We start from the raw sequence: 14,100 nt of genomic DNA on the forward strand, positions 1-14,100 counted from the left end.
GAGGCTGCTGGGACCGGCGGAGGGCAGATTCTGCCGAGGGGGTCTCAGCCTAGGCGCCTCCACCGGAGTCTCCCTGAGCGGACCCCTTAATAAGCAGTTCAGTCTTGGGAGCCTCTTTGAGGGGTTTCAGCAGAGACCCCGCTGAGAGCTTTCAATCTGAGGACACCCCAACGGGGGCTATCTCAGCCTGGACTCCGTCTGTTCGTGGGCGTCTCAGCCTGGGCTGCCCCGACGGAGGCCTTGGGCTGCAGGGTCCTCGGTGGGGTTCCCGTGCTGGGCGCCCCATCGGCAGTCACCTCCTCTACCCTCCCCCACCCGACGTACACACTGCGGGATAGACACTGGGGTGTGGTGCAGCGCCCCCAGCCCCGGGAAGGAAAAGCCTCGTTAAGACCCCGGCTAAGCCGGGACCATCCAGGCAGCTCCGGGCAGCGCCCCCCAGCGGGGGCAGGTGGGGCTGGGGGCGAGCCGGGCCCCGGGCCCGAGTGCACGGGGGCGGGAGGCGTGATTGGGCGGTCCTCGGAAACTTGACCCAGTCGGTTGGGGAGTGGCTCTCGCCTCCTCCCCCCCGGCGTTATAAACCTCAGCCCTGCGCTGTCGCTCGCCGCCGCACCCAATCTCTTGGTCCCGGTGAGTTGCATCCCCCCCCAAGCCTTGCGGGGAGCCTGGGGAGTCTGTTTTCTTCCTGGACTCCTAGCTCCCTCCCCCGGAGCCAGGTCAGGCAGGGATTCAGGAAGTGGCTTGGGGAGAACCAGCTTCGTCTCCGCAGGAGTGTGTGTGTGTGTATGTGTGTTGTGTCTGGTTGTGGTGATGTGGGGGTGTGGTGGACCGAAGGGGGAGGGAAGAGCTGCGTGTCCCCTTCCTCTGGCCCTCCCCTGCCCGCCCGGGGCTGTGAGCGCCGGTGCCAAGCCCTCCCTGGGCAGGGAGTCCGCTGTCACTGGAAGGCTCTGCCCCTGAGGAAAGGGAGGATGGGGAGCAGAGAAGATGGGGCTGACCGCGCTGAGCCGGCCCTGACCACAGCTGGACGTGTGCCAGACCCTGGGCTTCTCTGTGGGGAAGAGCACCCACCCCCAGCGTTAGCAAGCTTTGGCTTGAGGCTTTCAGGCTGGGCAAGATCAGGAGGGACAGAAAACCCACAAAATGGCCCCCAGACTCAGAGGACTCCAAAGAAGGACCCCAGACTGAAAAGCTCCTCCCAGATGGAGGGGTCTCCGTAGTGAGTTGCCAAGACACAGGCGCTTTATCTTTTTTGTTTGTTTGAAAGGCAGAGAGAGCCCGTGGGCCCATCTGCTGGTTCACTCCCCAGATGCCCACAGCAGAGAGAGGTCTGGGCCAGGCTGAAGCCAAGAACTGGGAACTGCATCTGGGTCTCCCACTTGGGTGGCAAGAGCCAAGTGCTTGTGCCCTCACCTGCTGCCTTCCAAGGGAGCGCATTAGAGGGAAGCTGGAATTGGAAGCAGAGCTGGGACTCGAACCCAGGCACTCCCATATCAAATGTGGGCATGCCAAAGAGTTGTTTCTTCTTCTTCTTCTTCTTCTTCTTCTTCTTCTTCTTCTTCTTCTTCTTCTTCTTCTTCTTCTTCTTCCTCTTCCTCTTCCTCTTCCTCTTCCTCTTCCTCTTCCTCTTCCTCTCCTCCTTCCTCTTCTTCTTCTCCTTCTTCTTCTCCTCATTCTTCTCCTCCTCCTTCTCCTTCTTTTTTTTTTTTTCTTAAGATTTATTTATTGGGGCTGGCGCTGTGGCACAGTGGGTTAAAGCCCCAGCCTGCAGCGCTGGCATCCCATATGGGCACTGGTTTGAGTCCCGCTGCTCCTCTTCCAATCCAGCTCTCTGCTATGGCCTGGGAAAGCAGGAAAAGATAGCCTAGGTCCTTGGGCCCCTGCACCCATGTGGGAGACCTGGCAGAAGCTCCTGGCTCCTGGCTTCGGATCAGCTCAGCTCCGGCCGTTGCGGCCAACTGGGTTCACTCATTTGGGGAGTGAACCAGCGGAATGCTCTACCTCTCTCTGTAACTCTGCCTTTCAAATAAATAAAATAATTCTTTTTAAAAAAGATTAATTTATTTGAGCAGCAGAGTTACACACAGAGAAGGAGAGGCAAAGAGAGAGAGAGGTCTTCCATTCCGCTGGTTCACTCCCCAAATGACCACAATGGCCAGAGCTGAGCTGATCTGAAGCCAGGAGCCAGGAGCTTCTTCAGGGTCTCCCACATGGGTGCAGGGGCCCAAGCACTTGGGCCATCTTCTACTGCTTTCCCAGGCCGTAGCAGACAGCTGGATCAGAAGTGGAGCAGCTGGGACTAGAACTGTGCCCATATGGGATGCAGGCACTGCAAGCAGCAGCTTTACCTGCTATGCCACAGCGCCGGCTCTCCCCCTCACCTTTAATAAAAAGATTTATTTATTTATTGAAAGGCAGTTACAGGGAGGCAGAGGCACAGAGAGAGACAGAGAGAAAGAAATTTTCCATCCACTGGTTCATTCCCCAGCGGCTGGGGCTGAACCAGGCTGGGGCTGAACCAAGATGAAGCCAAGAGCCAGGAACTTCTTCTGGGTCTCCCAGGGAGGTAGCAGGGGCCCAAGCAGGTGGGCCACCTTCCACTATTTTCCCAGGCCATAGCAGAGAGCTGGATCAGAAGTGGAGTAGCTGGGATGCTGATGCTGCAGGGTTAATCCATTGAACCACAGCGCCAGCAGTGCCAGCCCCCTAAACAGTATCTTAACTACTGTGCCAGACGCCTGCCCTGGGCATGGGCATTTAAAAAATATCTCCAGACACAGAAGAAGGGGCTTCCGGAGCTGACCCCCACCTCCACCTAGACTCCCAGACTGTTGCCTGGCCTCCTGCCGCAGGCTCAGCTCCGTCCCTCCCTGTCCCCATCATGCGCCCTGCAGGCAGAGGCCTGAGGTGGCAGATCTCTGTGGCTTGCTCCTGGGCCCCAGGGCTCCCTGACTCATCCCTTCTGCTGCTTCCCGGTCCTGCAGGTCAGCCACGTGACATTGTCAGCTGCAAACCCACCGGGCGTGATGGCAGCCGAGCCACTGACGGAGCTGGAGGCGGCCATCGAGACGGTGGTCAACACCTTCTTCACGTTTGCAGGGAAGGAGGGCCGGAAGGGCAGCCTCAGTGTCAATGAGTTTAAGGAACTGGTCACCCAGCAGTTGCCTCACCTGCTCAAGGTAGGCGGAGGCCTCTGGGACTAGACCGTGTGAGCCGGGCATGGTGGCGAAGCGGTGTTGCCAGGTTCCATGGTGTGACCACAAGACTGCAGGTGTAGATGAGATGCTCCGGGTCTTCTTGCCTGGGGTATGTGTGTGTGTGTGTGTGTGTGTGTGTGTATGTGTGTGTGTGACTGTGGCAGTGGGTACTGGGCTTCACGCTCTCCCACCAGATGACGCTGTTGGGTTCTCTGTCTGTCTGCTCTGTGCCTTCCTGGTCTCGTTTTCCTACACAGGACTGGACCCAGAGCTGGCTCCCAGGAGGCTCATAGACCACAGAGCTGGCAGGAGGCCGAGAGACTCGGGCCCGGGGTGGGCAGGGGCTTGTCCAGTGTTAAAGCTCAGTCACCTTTCTGGAGTCACAGGCTCTGTGTGCAGGGATGGGGTGGGGTGGGGTGCAAGGAGCACCAGTAACACTGCCCCTCCCCACTGCCCCCCGTGGGAATCTCCTTCCTTGGTGTTCAACAGGCCCACTCCTCCTCCTGCCCATGGGGGGGCGCAGGATTTAAATTTCTTTCTTTTCTCTCTCTCGCTCTTTTAAAGATTTATGTATTCATTTGAGAGTCTGAGGCAGAGAGAGAGAGAGAGAGAGAGAGAGGTCTTCCACCTGCTGGTTCACTCCCCAAATAGCCACAGTGGCTGGCGAGGGGCCCAGCAAAGCCATGAGCCAGGAGCCTCCTCTGGGTTTTCCACATGGGTGCAGGGGTTCAAGGACTTGTGTCATCTTTCACTGCTTTCTCAGGTACATTAGCAGGGAGCTGGATCAGAAGTGGAGCATTTGGGACTCAGACCGCTGGCTGTATGGGATGCTGGTGCTGCAGGTGGTGACTTTACCCGATACACCACAGCTCTGGCCTCTGGGATTTAAATTCTATCAAGTTTGGGTTTGCATATCATTCTAGGCTAGCAGTTTTCTTCACAGCCTCTCTGAGAATTCTCAGGCACATAGAAGTGTGGGAATATGGATTTTTTTTCTTTTTCTTTTTTGTTTTATTTGACAGGTAGAGTCATAGACAGTGAGAGGGAGAGACAGAGAGAGAGGTCTTCCTTCCGGGGCTCATGGTTATAATCACTTGCTCAGCTCCCTTGATTCTGCCTCTGAGTTGTCTGGCAGACTCTCAACCCTGGTTAAACCACACATTTTGCCCACATTAACTTGCTGCCTAAATCCACCATTCTGAGAGCAGGTGTTCAGTTTAGGGGTTAAGATGCTTGTGTCTGGGCCGGCGCTGTGGGGTAGCAGGTTAAGCTTCCACCTGTGCCACTGGCATCCCATATGGGCACTGGTTTTAGCCCCAACTGCTCTGCTTCTGATCTAGCTCTTTGCTATGGCCTGGGAAAGCAGTAGGAGATGGCCCAAGTGCTTGGGCCCCTGTACCTGTGTGGGAGCCCTGGAAGAAGTTCCTGACTCCTGGCCTGGGATTTGCCCAGCTCCAGCCGTTGTGGCCATTTGGGGGAGTGAACCAGCAATGAAGACCTCTCTGTCTTTCCCTCTCTGTCTGTAACTCTGCCTCTCAAATAAATAAATAAATAAATGAATCTTTTAACAAATAAACTCCTGGCTTCAGCCTAACCCAGTGTAGCCATCTGGGGAATGAGCCAGTGTGTGGAAGATTTCTCTCTCTGTCTCTGTCTCTCCTTCTGTCTATAGCTCTGCCTTTCAAAAAAAAAAAAAAAAAAAAGTGGGTTAGACATCCATGTGTCCCACATTGAAGTGCCTGGTTTAATTCTTGGTTCTGACTCCGAGTTCTTCCTAACACTGACCCTGGAGGGCAGTGGTGATGGTTCTAGTGTTGGGGTTCCTGCTGTCTTCATGGGAAACCTGGATTGCTGTCCAGCTCCTGGATCCTAACCCTGCCCAGCCTGGCCATTGTGGGCATCTGGGGAGTGAAGCAGTGGATGGAAAAATCTCTCCCTCTCTCTGTCTTCCGCCTTTCAAATAAATAAATAAATAAATACATCTTTGGAAAGAAATAAATGTGTAACCACGGACTCCAAGGGGACCTGGCCCGTGCCTGGCAGTTCTGCCACAGTTCCCCGTGTTCCTGCTCTTTCGGGTGGGTATTTCACAGCTTCTGCCTCATTTCGCATCATCCCTCTCACTGAGAAGATAGGAGCCACCAGGAAGCTTCTCCGTGCCCCACCTCTCTCCCAAACCCACCAGCCATCAACCGGTGCCTTCCCTTCCTTCCTGTTACTCCACATCTGTCTCCGCCCCAGGACCAGTCCCTCCAGCTGAGGCCTGGGCCCCCTCCTCTCCCTTCCACTGGAAGACTTCCCTCTCACCACCCTTCCCCTCTTTGCTGGATCCTTCAGATCAGCTTACCAGAGAGCCTGCTGTGACAGCTCCTTCGGAAAAACAAAGGCAAAAGAAAGCCTGCCCGACCCTGTGATGCATCTCAGCTCTCCTGGACAGCAGAGCTCCTCAGAGACAATGAGGGCCATTTACACTCCGCATCTGCTCTTGGCCCAGGCTGCCTGTCCCCCTGGGCTTTGCTGGCCTTGGGCTTCCTTTGATTCAGATTTCTGCTCACTCGGCAAATCCTCAGTGTGGTCTTCCTTCACCCCGGCATCACAAAGATGGCTTGCGCACTTTCCCCTTGCTTTACTGCTCTTTGGGAACACACCCATCGCAACTTGACCTCAGGGTGTTTGCCCACTGTGTCACCACCAGCGCTTGCAATAGGGTCTGTGGCTAGTAGGTACTCAGTAAAATGTGAATACAGTGCTTCAGTCCTGTTTGCTGCACCAGGTACTACAGACCCGGGGAGGGGGGGGTGCTTATCAACAGCAGAAAAACATTCCTCCCAGCTCTGGGGGCTGCAGGTGTGAGGCCAGGGCACCAGCACCCACGGCTTCTGGCAGGCACCCATCCTCTCTGGGTATAGTCTTCTTGCGCTGTCCTCACTTGGGGGCAAGGACCAGAGAGCTCTGTGGGGTCTCTCTTATGAGGCCACTGGTCCCATTTATGTGGGCTCCACCCTCCTGACCAAAAGCTCTGCCCATTTGGAGGCTAGGATTTCAACAGGAGTTGGGGTGGGGCAGCAAAAACATTTGGTTAACGAAGGGTGAATAAAATTGTAAAAAGAGAAAAGGAAAAAAATTGAGTAAATGAATAGTTTTTAAATATAAAGATTTATTTATTTACTTGAAAGAGTTACACAGAGAGAGAAGGAGAGGCAGATAGAGAGAGAGAGAGAGAGAGAGGTTCATTTCCCAGCAGGCCGCAATGGCTAGAGCTGGGCCAATCCGAAGCCAGGAACCAGGAGCTTCTAAGGGTCTCCTACTTGGGTACAGGGGCCCAAGGACTTCGACCATCTTCCACTGCTTTCCCAGGCCATAGCAGAGAGCTGGATCGGAAGTGGAGCAGCCAAGACTTGAACCGGTGCCCATCTGGGATGCTGGCACTGCAGGTGGCAGCTTTACATGCTGCACCACAGTGCCAGCCCCATGAATATATTTTTTTAATTAATTAATTTATTTTTTTGACAGGCAGAGTGGACAGTGAGAGAGACAGAGAGAAAGGTCTTCCTTTGCCGTTGGTTCACCCTCCAATGGCCGCCGCAGCCGGCGCGCTGCGGCCGGCGCACCGCGCTGATCTGATGGCAGGAGCCAGGAGCCAGGTGCTTTTCCTGGTCTCCCATGGGGTGCAGGGCCCAAGCACCTGGGCCATCCTCCACTGCACTCCCTGGCCACAGCAGAGGGCTGGCCTGGAAGAGGGGCAACCGGGACAGAATCCGGCGCCCCGACTGGGACTAGAACCCGGTGTGCCGGCGCCGCTAGGCAGAGGATTAGCCTAGTGAGCCGCGGCGCCGGCCCATGAATATATTTTTTAAGAGACATTTATTTGAAAAAATTACAGATAGAGGGAGGGAAGGAGGGAAGGAGAGAGAGATCTTGCATCTACTGGTTCACTCCCCAGATGGCTGCAATGGCCAAGGCTGGGCAAGGCTGAAGCCAGGAGTTTCATCCAGGTCTCCCATGTGGGTGTAGGGGCTCTAGCACTTGGACCATCTTCTGCTGCTTTCCTAGGCCATAGCAGAGAGCTGGATTGGAAGTGGAGCAGCTGGGTATCAAACTGGTGCCCACATGGGATGCTGGCACTGCGGTGGTGGCTTTAGCCTCTATACCACAGTGCTGGCCCCTACTACAAGTAGCTTTTTAAAGAATGTAACAATGTATGTGGGATACTTTTCCCTTAAAAATGAATGACTGTATTCTGTTTGATAGGTTAAAGCAAGTTCATATAACCAGTCTTCTGTCTGATGAACACTGTATCCATTTTTTTCCCTTTTTGCAAATATCCTGTTTGTATATTTTTGCACACTTGGAGGAAATTTACTATTATAGGATAAATGCCTGGCAGTAGAAATATTAAGTCAATAGGCAATATATTAAATATTTTTAGTTAAATATTTATTTAGTTAGTTGAAAGGCAGAGTTAGAAAGAAAAAGAGAAAGATCTGTTTGCTGGTTCACTCTTCAAATGGCTGTAATGGTAGGAGCTGGGCCAGGCTGAAGCCAGGAGCCAGAAGCTTCTTGCAGGTCTCCCATGTGAGTGCAGGAGCCCAAGCACTTGGGCCATCTTCTGCTGCTTTCCCAGGCCACAGCAGAGAGCTGGATTGGTAGTACAGCAGGTGGGACTCCAACCAGAACCCACATGGGAGGCTGGCATCCCAAACAGTGGCTTTACCAACTATGCCACAGCGTCAGGCCCCTCAAGTTCATTTTAAATTTTTATGGATTTTACCCATTTTTCTCCCATTGAGGTTGTGCCAGTTTACAAAGCCGCCCACCGTGCATGTGAATGCCTGGGTCCTTGCCCAGAGTGGGTGTTGTCAAACTTGTAATTGGCCAATGTCATAGGTGAAATTGCTATCTTTTTCTGATTTACAGTTCTTCAATTCTTTTTTTTTTTAAGGGAAAGGCTTTATTGGGGAAAACTCAGCAGACCGGAGGGAAGGGGCGAAGAGGGAGAAGGAGAGCAAGAGAGAAAGAGGAGAGAGAAGAGAGAGCAGAGTGAGAGAGAAGAGGAGGCTAGAGAGAGGAGAGACAAGAGGAGGAGAGGAGAGCAGGCAAGAGGAGCCAAGAGAACAGTTCTTCAATTCTGAGTCAAAGCAAACATTAAATTATTTTAAAAATTGTTGATTTATTACACAGAGAGAGTGAGACATAGAAGCAGGCACTCTAAAATGAGATGCAGTGTCCTAACTGGTATCTCAGCTGCCAGGCCAAGTGCAGTTCCCCTAAAAGAATTTCTGATGGGCCGGCGCTGTGGCTCACTTGGCTAATCCTCTGCCTGTGGCGCAGGCACCCAGGGCTCTAGTTCCAGTTGGGGTGCCAGATTCTGTCCCGGTTGCTCCTCTTCCAGTCCAGCTCTCTGCTGTGGCCCGGGAAGGCAGTGGAGGATGGCCCAAGTACTTGGGCCCTGCACCCGCATGGGAGACCAGGAGGAAGCACCTGGCTCCTGGCTTTGGATTGGCGAAGCGCGCCGGCTGTAGCGGCCATTTAGGGGGTGGTCCAACGGAAGGAAGACCTTTCTCTCTGTCTCTCTCTGTCTCTCTCTCTCTCTCACTAACTCTGCCTGTCAAAAAAAAAAAATAATTTCTGATGGATATTTATGTTGCTTATTCTGTCCACTGCATCTTTTTTCCTTTGATCAAACGTTTTTCATATTGGTTCACTAGAATTCTTTTTCAAATGGAGAAATGAACTTTCTGCTTAGTACATGTGGTGCAAATGTTTTTGCTTTGGCCTTTGACTTTGTTTTTGATAGTTTTTGCCATCTAAAATGTAAAACAATTTAAAGAATTTATTTAGCTATTTGAAAGGCAGAGAGAGAGATCTTCCACCTGCTGGTTTATTTCCCAGATGCCTGTAACAGCCTCAACTGGGCCAGGCTGAAGCCAAGAGCCCAGGACTTCCACATGGTTGATGGGGATTCAGGTATTTGGGCTGCCACCTGCTGCCTCCAAGGTGTGCATTAGGGGTATAGCTGGTTAAGCCACCACTTAGGAGTGTCAGTTTGAGGTCTGACATCGTCACTTCTGATCTAGCTTCTTGCTAATGTGTCCTGAGAAGACAGGAGATGATGGCCCAAGTGCTTGGGTCCCTGCCATCCACATGGGAGACCTGGTTAGAGTTTCTGGCTCTTGGCTTCAGCTTGGCCCAGCTCTGACTTTTGTGGGCTTTGGGAAATGAATCAGCAGATAGAAATGCATTCTCTCTCTCTCTCTCTCTCTCTCTCTCTCTCCAGGGCTCTGCCTTTCAGGTAGATGAATTAATAAATACATAAATAAACATTGAATATCTATATAGTGTGAAAAAGGAATCCTGTAGATATTTTAAGTGGGATTATATATTTTAGGAAAGTTGACATCTTTATACGATTGAGTCCTTTTCTTTAAGACAAAGGCATGTTTCTGTTTATTCAAATTTTCTTTCTTTTTCTTTAATGATTTATCTGTTTGTTTGAAAGACTGAGTGACAGAGAGAGTGAGTGAGATATCTTCCATCTGCTGGTTTACTCCCCAATGGCTGCAGCAGCTGGGGCTGGTCCAGGCTGAAACCAGGAGCCAGGAACTCTATCGTGGTCTCCCACAGGGGTTCCAGGGGCCCAAGTTCTTGAGCCATCATTCACTGCCTTCCCAGGAGTATTAGCAGGGAGCTGGGTCAGAAGCAGAGCAGCTGGGACTCCAAACAGCACTTTGATATGGGATGTGGGTGCTCAAAGCAGCAGCTTAACCTGCTGCGCCACAATGCCGGCCCCTATTCAAGTTCTTTATAGCCCTGTGGTGTAATACGAAGTATATTTGGTCTTTGTTCAGCTCCTGTCTCAGCTTCTAAAAGCTTTGGCGTGTCCTGAGTGCCAGGAGGGTCTCTGTTGCTGTTCATCCTGAGCCGCCTTTAATCCCACCTGCGTGTTTGCTGGCGCCAGGGCTCAGGCTGGAGTCCCGAAGCCTCAGGATGGGGCTGGTAACCAGCAGCACCAGGCAGTAGAGGTTAGCTCTTGGCTGGGGTTGGTGCTGAGGTGAAGCTCTGTAACATTGCCCGAACTGCTGGATTTGGTGGGTTTCTGGGCTGCTGGCACACCCAGAAGGGACCGGAAGCTGTATGGCACTTCCCCTGTGCCTTGTCTTCCGCTGGTTGCCTCTCAGTGTCCCCTGTGATACGGGTCCCATGCAGTAAATGGCATAAACAAGCATTTCCCCACTGCTGTGAGCCAGCCTTGCGAAGGTGGAGCCCTGAGGAGGAGAGGGGTCACAGCCTGCAGCTGGGGCCTGGTGTCCGCAGTGGGGACGTCTTGAGGAACAGTGCTTGAAGCCTGCGGGGTTCGTGTCGGGGGTGAGGGGTGGAATGTCAGAACCGTGCTGGATTTCAGGACCCCCAGTTGGCAGCTACTGGAGACTTGCTGGGGCGGGAAGTCACTCGGGGTTCTGCAGGTGTTAAGAGTGTTCTGTGTTGGGGCCCATGTTGTGGGTAGCGCATTAAGCTGCCACCTGTGACTCTGGCATCCCATGTGGGCCTAGGCTCGAATCCCAGCTGCTCCACTTCCAATCCAGTGGATGAAGATCTCCAGCTGTTCCTTTATCTCTGTTCCTTTCTCTCTTTCAAATAAATAAATAAATCTTTTTAAAAGATACATTTATTTATTTGAAAGGCAGAGTTATAGAGAGGCAGAGGCAGAGTGAGAGGTCGTCCATCCTCTGGTTCACTCCCCAAATGGCCACAACTGCCAGAGCTGCGCCAATCTGAAGCCAGGAGCTTCTTCTGGGTCTCCCACATGGGTGCAGGGGCCCAAGCACTTGGGCCATCTTCTACTACTTTCCCAGGCCATAGCAGAGAGCTGGATCGGAAGTGGAGCAGCTGGGACTGAAATTGGCATCCAAATGGGATGCCAGCACTGCAGGTGGTGACTTTACCTGCAGTGCCACAGCACTGGCCTCAATAAATATATCTTAAAAAAAAAAAAAAAAGCATTCTGTGCTGAGTGTGAATGGAGAGAAACAAACTGCACTTGTTTCTTTACAACCCCTTTGCAGGTCTTTTATTCAGTGAGGCTGGGTCTCTACATTTATGCCCAAGTACTTCATATATTATTTATGTATTTGAGAGGCAGAGAGTTCACTCCTCAAATGCTGCAGTGTACCCCCAGCGGGGGACAAGACTGGGAGCAGGGACTTCAGTCCAGGTCTCCCACGTGGATGGCAGGGACTCGATCACTTGAGCTATCACCTGCTGCCTCCCAGGGTTTGTGTTAGCAGGAATGCTGGACCCAGGAGCGGAGCTGGGACCGGAACCCAGCAACTTCCTGGTGTGGGGCCCCATTGTCTTAACTGCTAGGCCGAACACTTGCTCCCCACTTTCTAAAGCAATTTTAAATGGAATCTTTCTCATTATATGGTCTAACTGGCTAACATTCTTTTACTAAAAGCTATTGATTTTTGTGTACAAATATTGTAACCACACATCTGATGATTTATATTAGTTTTTTGTCGGGGAGGGTTTAGAAATACAGACTATTGAATGAGAGCGCTGAGTCAGACGGTCCGGTTCAAAGAATGCAGGTCCCAGGGTCTGGTTTGCTGTCTTCGGTTGGTTATTTAACCTTTCTGAGCCTCCGTTTTCTTTGCTGTAAAATGGACTCATTGCAGTACCATTTGCATTCGATTGGTGGCGCATTTATTCAAGCCCATATTAACTGAGCGCCAACTGTGTCCTGTCGCTGACCTAGCCTTCGGGTTGTGGTGGTGAACAACCGTGTGTGTGTGTGTGTGTGTGTGTGTGTGCATGCCGGGCGTTCTCCCAGGCGTTGGGATTACAGTGCTCATGGAGCCTTTCCTTCTGGTGGGTTGTGAGGACCAAATGAAATTGAGTGCATCATGTGGCATAGAGCCTGGGATCATGCAATTGGGAGTGGTTACGCCAGCCGTCCTTGCCTTCACTGACAGTCGCTTGCTTATAGTATCCTATTTTATTTTATTTTATTTTATTTTAAAAAAGATTTATTTATGGCTGGCGCCGCGGCTCACTAGGCTAATCCTCCGCCTAGCGGCGCCGGCACACCGGGTTCTAGTCCCGGTCGGGGCGCCGGATTCTGTCCCGGTTGCCCCTCTTCCAGGCCAGCCCTCTGCTGTGGCCAGGGAGTGCAGTGGAGGATGGCCCAGGTGCCTGGGCTCTGCACCCCATGGGAGACCAGGAAAAAGCACCTGGCTCCTGGCTCCTGCCATCGGAACAGCGCGGTGCGCCGGCCGCAGCACGCCGGCCGCGGCGGCCATTGGAGGGTGAACCAACGGCAAAGGAAGACCTTTCTCTCTGTCTCTCTCTCTCACTGTCCACTCTGCCTGTCAAAAAAAAAAAAGATTTATTTATTTATTTGAAAGGCAGAGTTTGAGAGAGAGAGAGAGAGAGAGAGAGAGAGAGAAAGGGAGAGAGAGGGGGAGAGACAGAGACGGAAGTTTCCCATCTGCTTGTTCGCTTCCCTAATGCCAGCAACAGCAGGAACTGGGACAGGATGAAGCCCAGAGCAAGAGACTCAACCCAGGTCTCCCGTGTGGGTGGCAGGGACCTAACTGAGCCATTGCCTGCTACCTCCCACGGTGCACATTAGCTGGAAGCTGCAGTTGGGAGCCAAACCAGGACTGGAACCCAGGTACTCTGATCCAAGTGATGCCTCAGCCACTCGGCCAAACGCTCGCCCCCGAGCTAACCCCGCCCTTCCTTTTGGTGTCTCCTCAGGATGTGGGCTCCCTGGATGAGAAGATGAAGAGCTTGGATGTGAACCAGGACTCGGAGCTCAAGTTCAGCGAGTACTGGAGACTGATTGGGGAGCTGGCGAAGGAAATGAGGAAGGAGAAGGCTCTGGAGATCCGGAAGAAGTAGAGCTGGCTGTCCGGGACGGGCGTGGGCAGGCAGGACCTCGATGCCCCCAATAAAGCTTCTCCCTTGGAACACACCCCACCCTGATGTCTTCTCTTGAGACCAGGGGGTGGGAAAGCTCTGCCTGGACCCCAGGCTGGGTTTGAAAACGATGAGCTCACGTCCTGCAGCATCTTGCACATAGTAGGTGTTCAGTAAATAAATGGTTGATGAATGAATACATGAGAAGTAGAGACAGACCTGGGGCAGTGATGTGGCTCCTGCCCTGCAAGGGGCCTCTGGGTGTCAACCACACAGGCTTGGCTCCCTCTTTCCTGGTTCCTGGGGTTTTTCCACTGGGTGCTAATGATAGCGGCAGTGTTAAACCCTTGACCCGTGGTATTTTAGTTAATTCTGTGAGCCCTTTGAGGTGAGTACCATTTTTAAGTCTGGTTTTACAGATGAGGAAACAAACAAAAATGAGAAATAGATTTTCGAGAGGTCACAAAGACAGGACTGGGTGGACCTGGGCTGACATGCCAGAGCCCCGGAGCCGGGATTCCCTGGGAGCCTCTCCCCCCCCGCCCCGCCCCCAGAGCAGTGGGCAGAGAGGCGCAGGGCGGGAGGCTCTGCTCAGGCACTGTGGGTGTGGTGCTGCGGGGAGCAGAGCTATGGGCCGGGGGCTGCCCTCCCTGTTCTTCCTGGATCCAGGACTTGTGGTTTGCACCTCCCGCCACCAGGGAGCACAGGGGCGGGGCTGCTGGCCAGGGCTGGCACTGCTGTGCCCACAGCTGTCCATAGCGGGGCAGCTCATGGAGGCTGAGACAAGCTCCCATTGCTCACCGGGCAAGGATCCCACATGGACGGTCGCCTCCCATCTAAGAGCTCCTAGACAGAGACGTCAGAGGCCCCTCACCCCAACCCCCAGGGCACACACACACAATGACAGTCACTACAAGGGACCCCAGGCCGAGGCAGTCACAGAAGTCCTCCGATGGAGAGACCCTCAGAAGGGTCCCCGGACAGA

At 53.1% G+C, this 14,100-nt stretch overlaps 1 protein-coding gene across 1 annotated transcript; it reads left to right on the forward strand.

Annotated features, from left to right (window-relative positions):
- The first annotated feature begins 341 nt into the window (after window positions 1-341).
- Window positions 342-13,170, forward strand: S100A13 (S100 calcium binding protein A13). The gene is made up of 3 exons (XM_002715504.5): window positions 342-630; window positions 2,982-3,176; window positions 12,954-13,170. The coding sequence occupies exons 2-3, from the start codon at window positions 3,024-3,026 to the stop codon at window positions 13,095-13,097; spliced, it is 297 nt and encodes a 98-aa protein (XP_002715550.1). The 5' UTR covers window positions 342-630; window positions 2,982-3,023; the 3' UTR covers window positions 13,098-13,170.
- Window positions 13,171-14,100: the final 930 nt, after the last annotated feature.

This window comes from Oryctolagus cuniculus, chromosome 7 (genome assembly GCF_051225735.1).
Source record: "Oryctolagus cuniculus isolate XC-2025 breed Fujian yellow rabbit chromosome 7, ASM5122573v1, whole genome shotgun sequence".
Taxonomy (NCBI): Eukaryota; Metazoa; Chordata; class Mammalia; order Lagomorpha; family Leporidae; genus Oryctolagus; species Oryctolagus cuniculus.

What these genes read in the sequence shown, in the direction of transcription:
- S100A13 (XM_002715504.5), top strand. Translation starts at nt 3,024, where the DNA reads ATGGCAGCCGAGCCACTGACGGAGCTGGAGGCGGCCATCGAGACGGTG. An exon ending in AGTTGCCTCACCTGCTCAAG is followed by an intron (nt 3,177 to 12,953) that starts GTAGGCGGAGGC and finishes GTGTCTCCTCAG; the next exon opens with GATGTGGGCTCCCTGGATGA.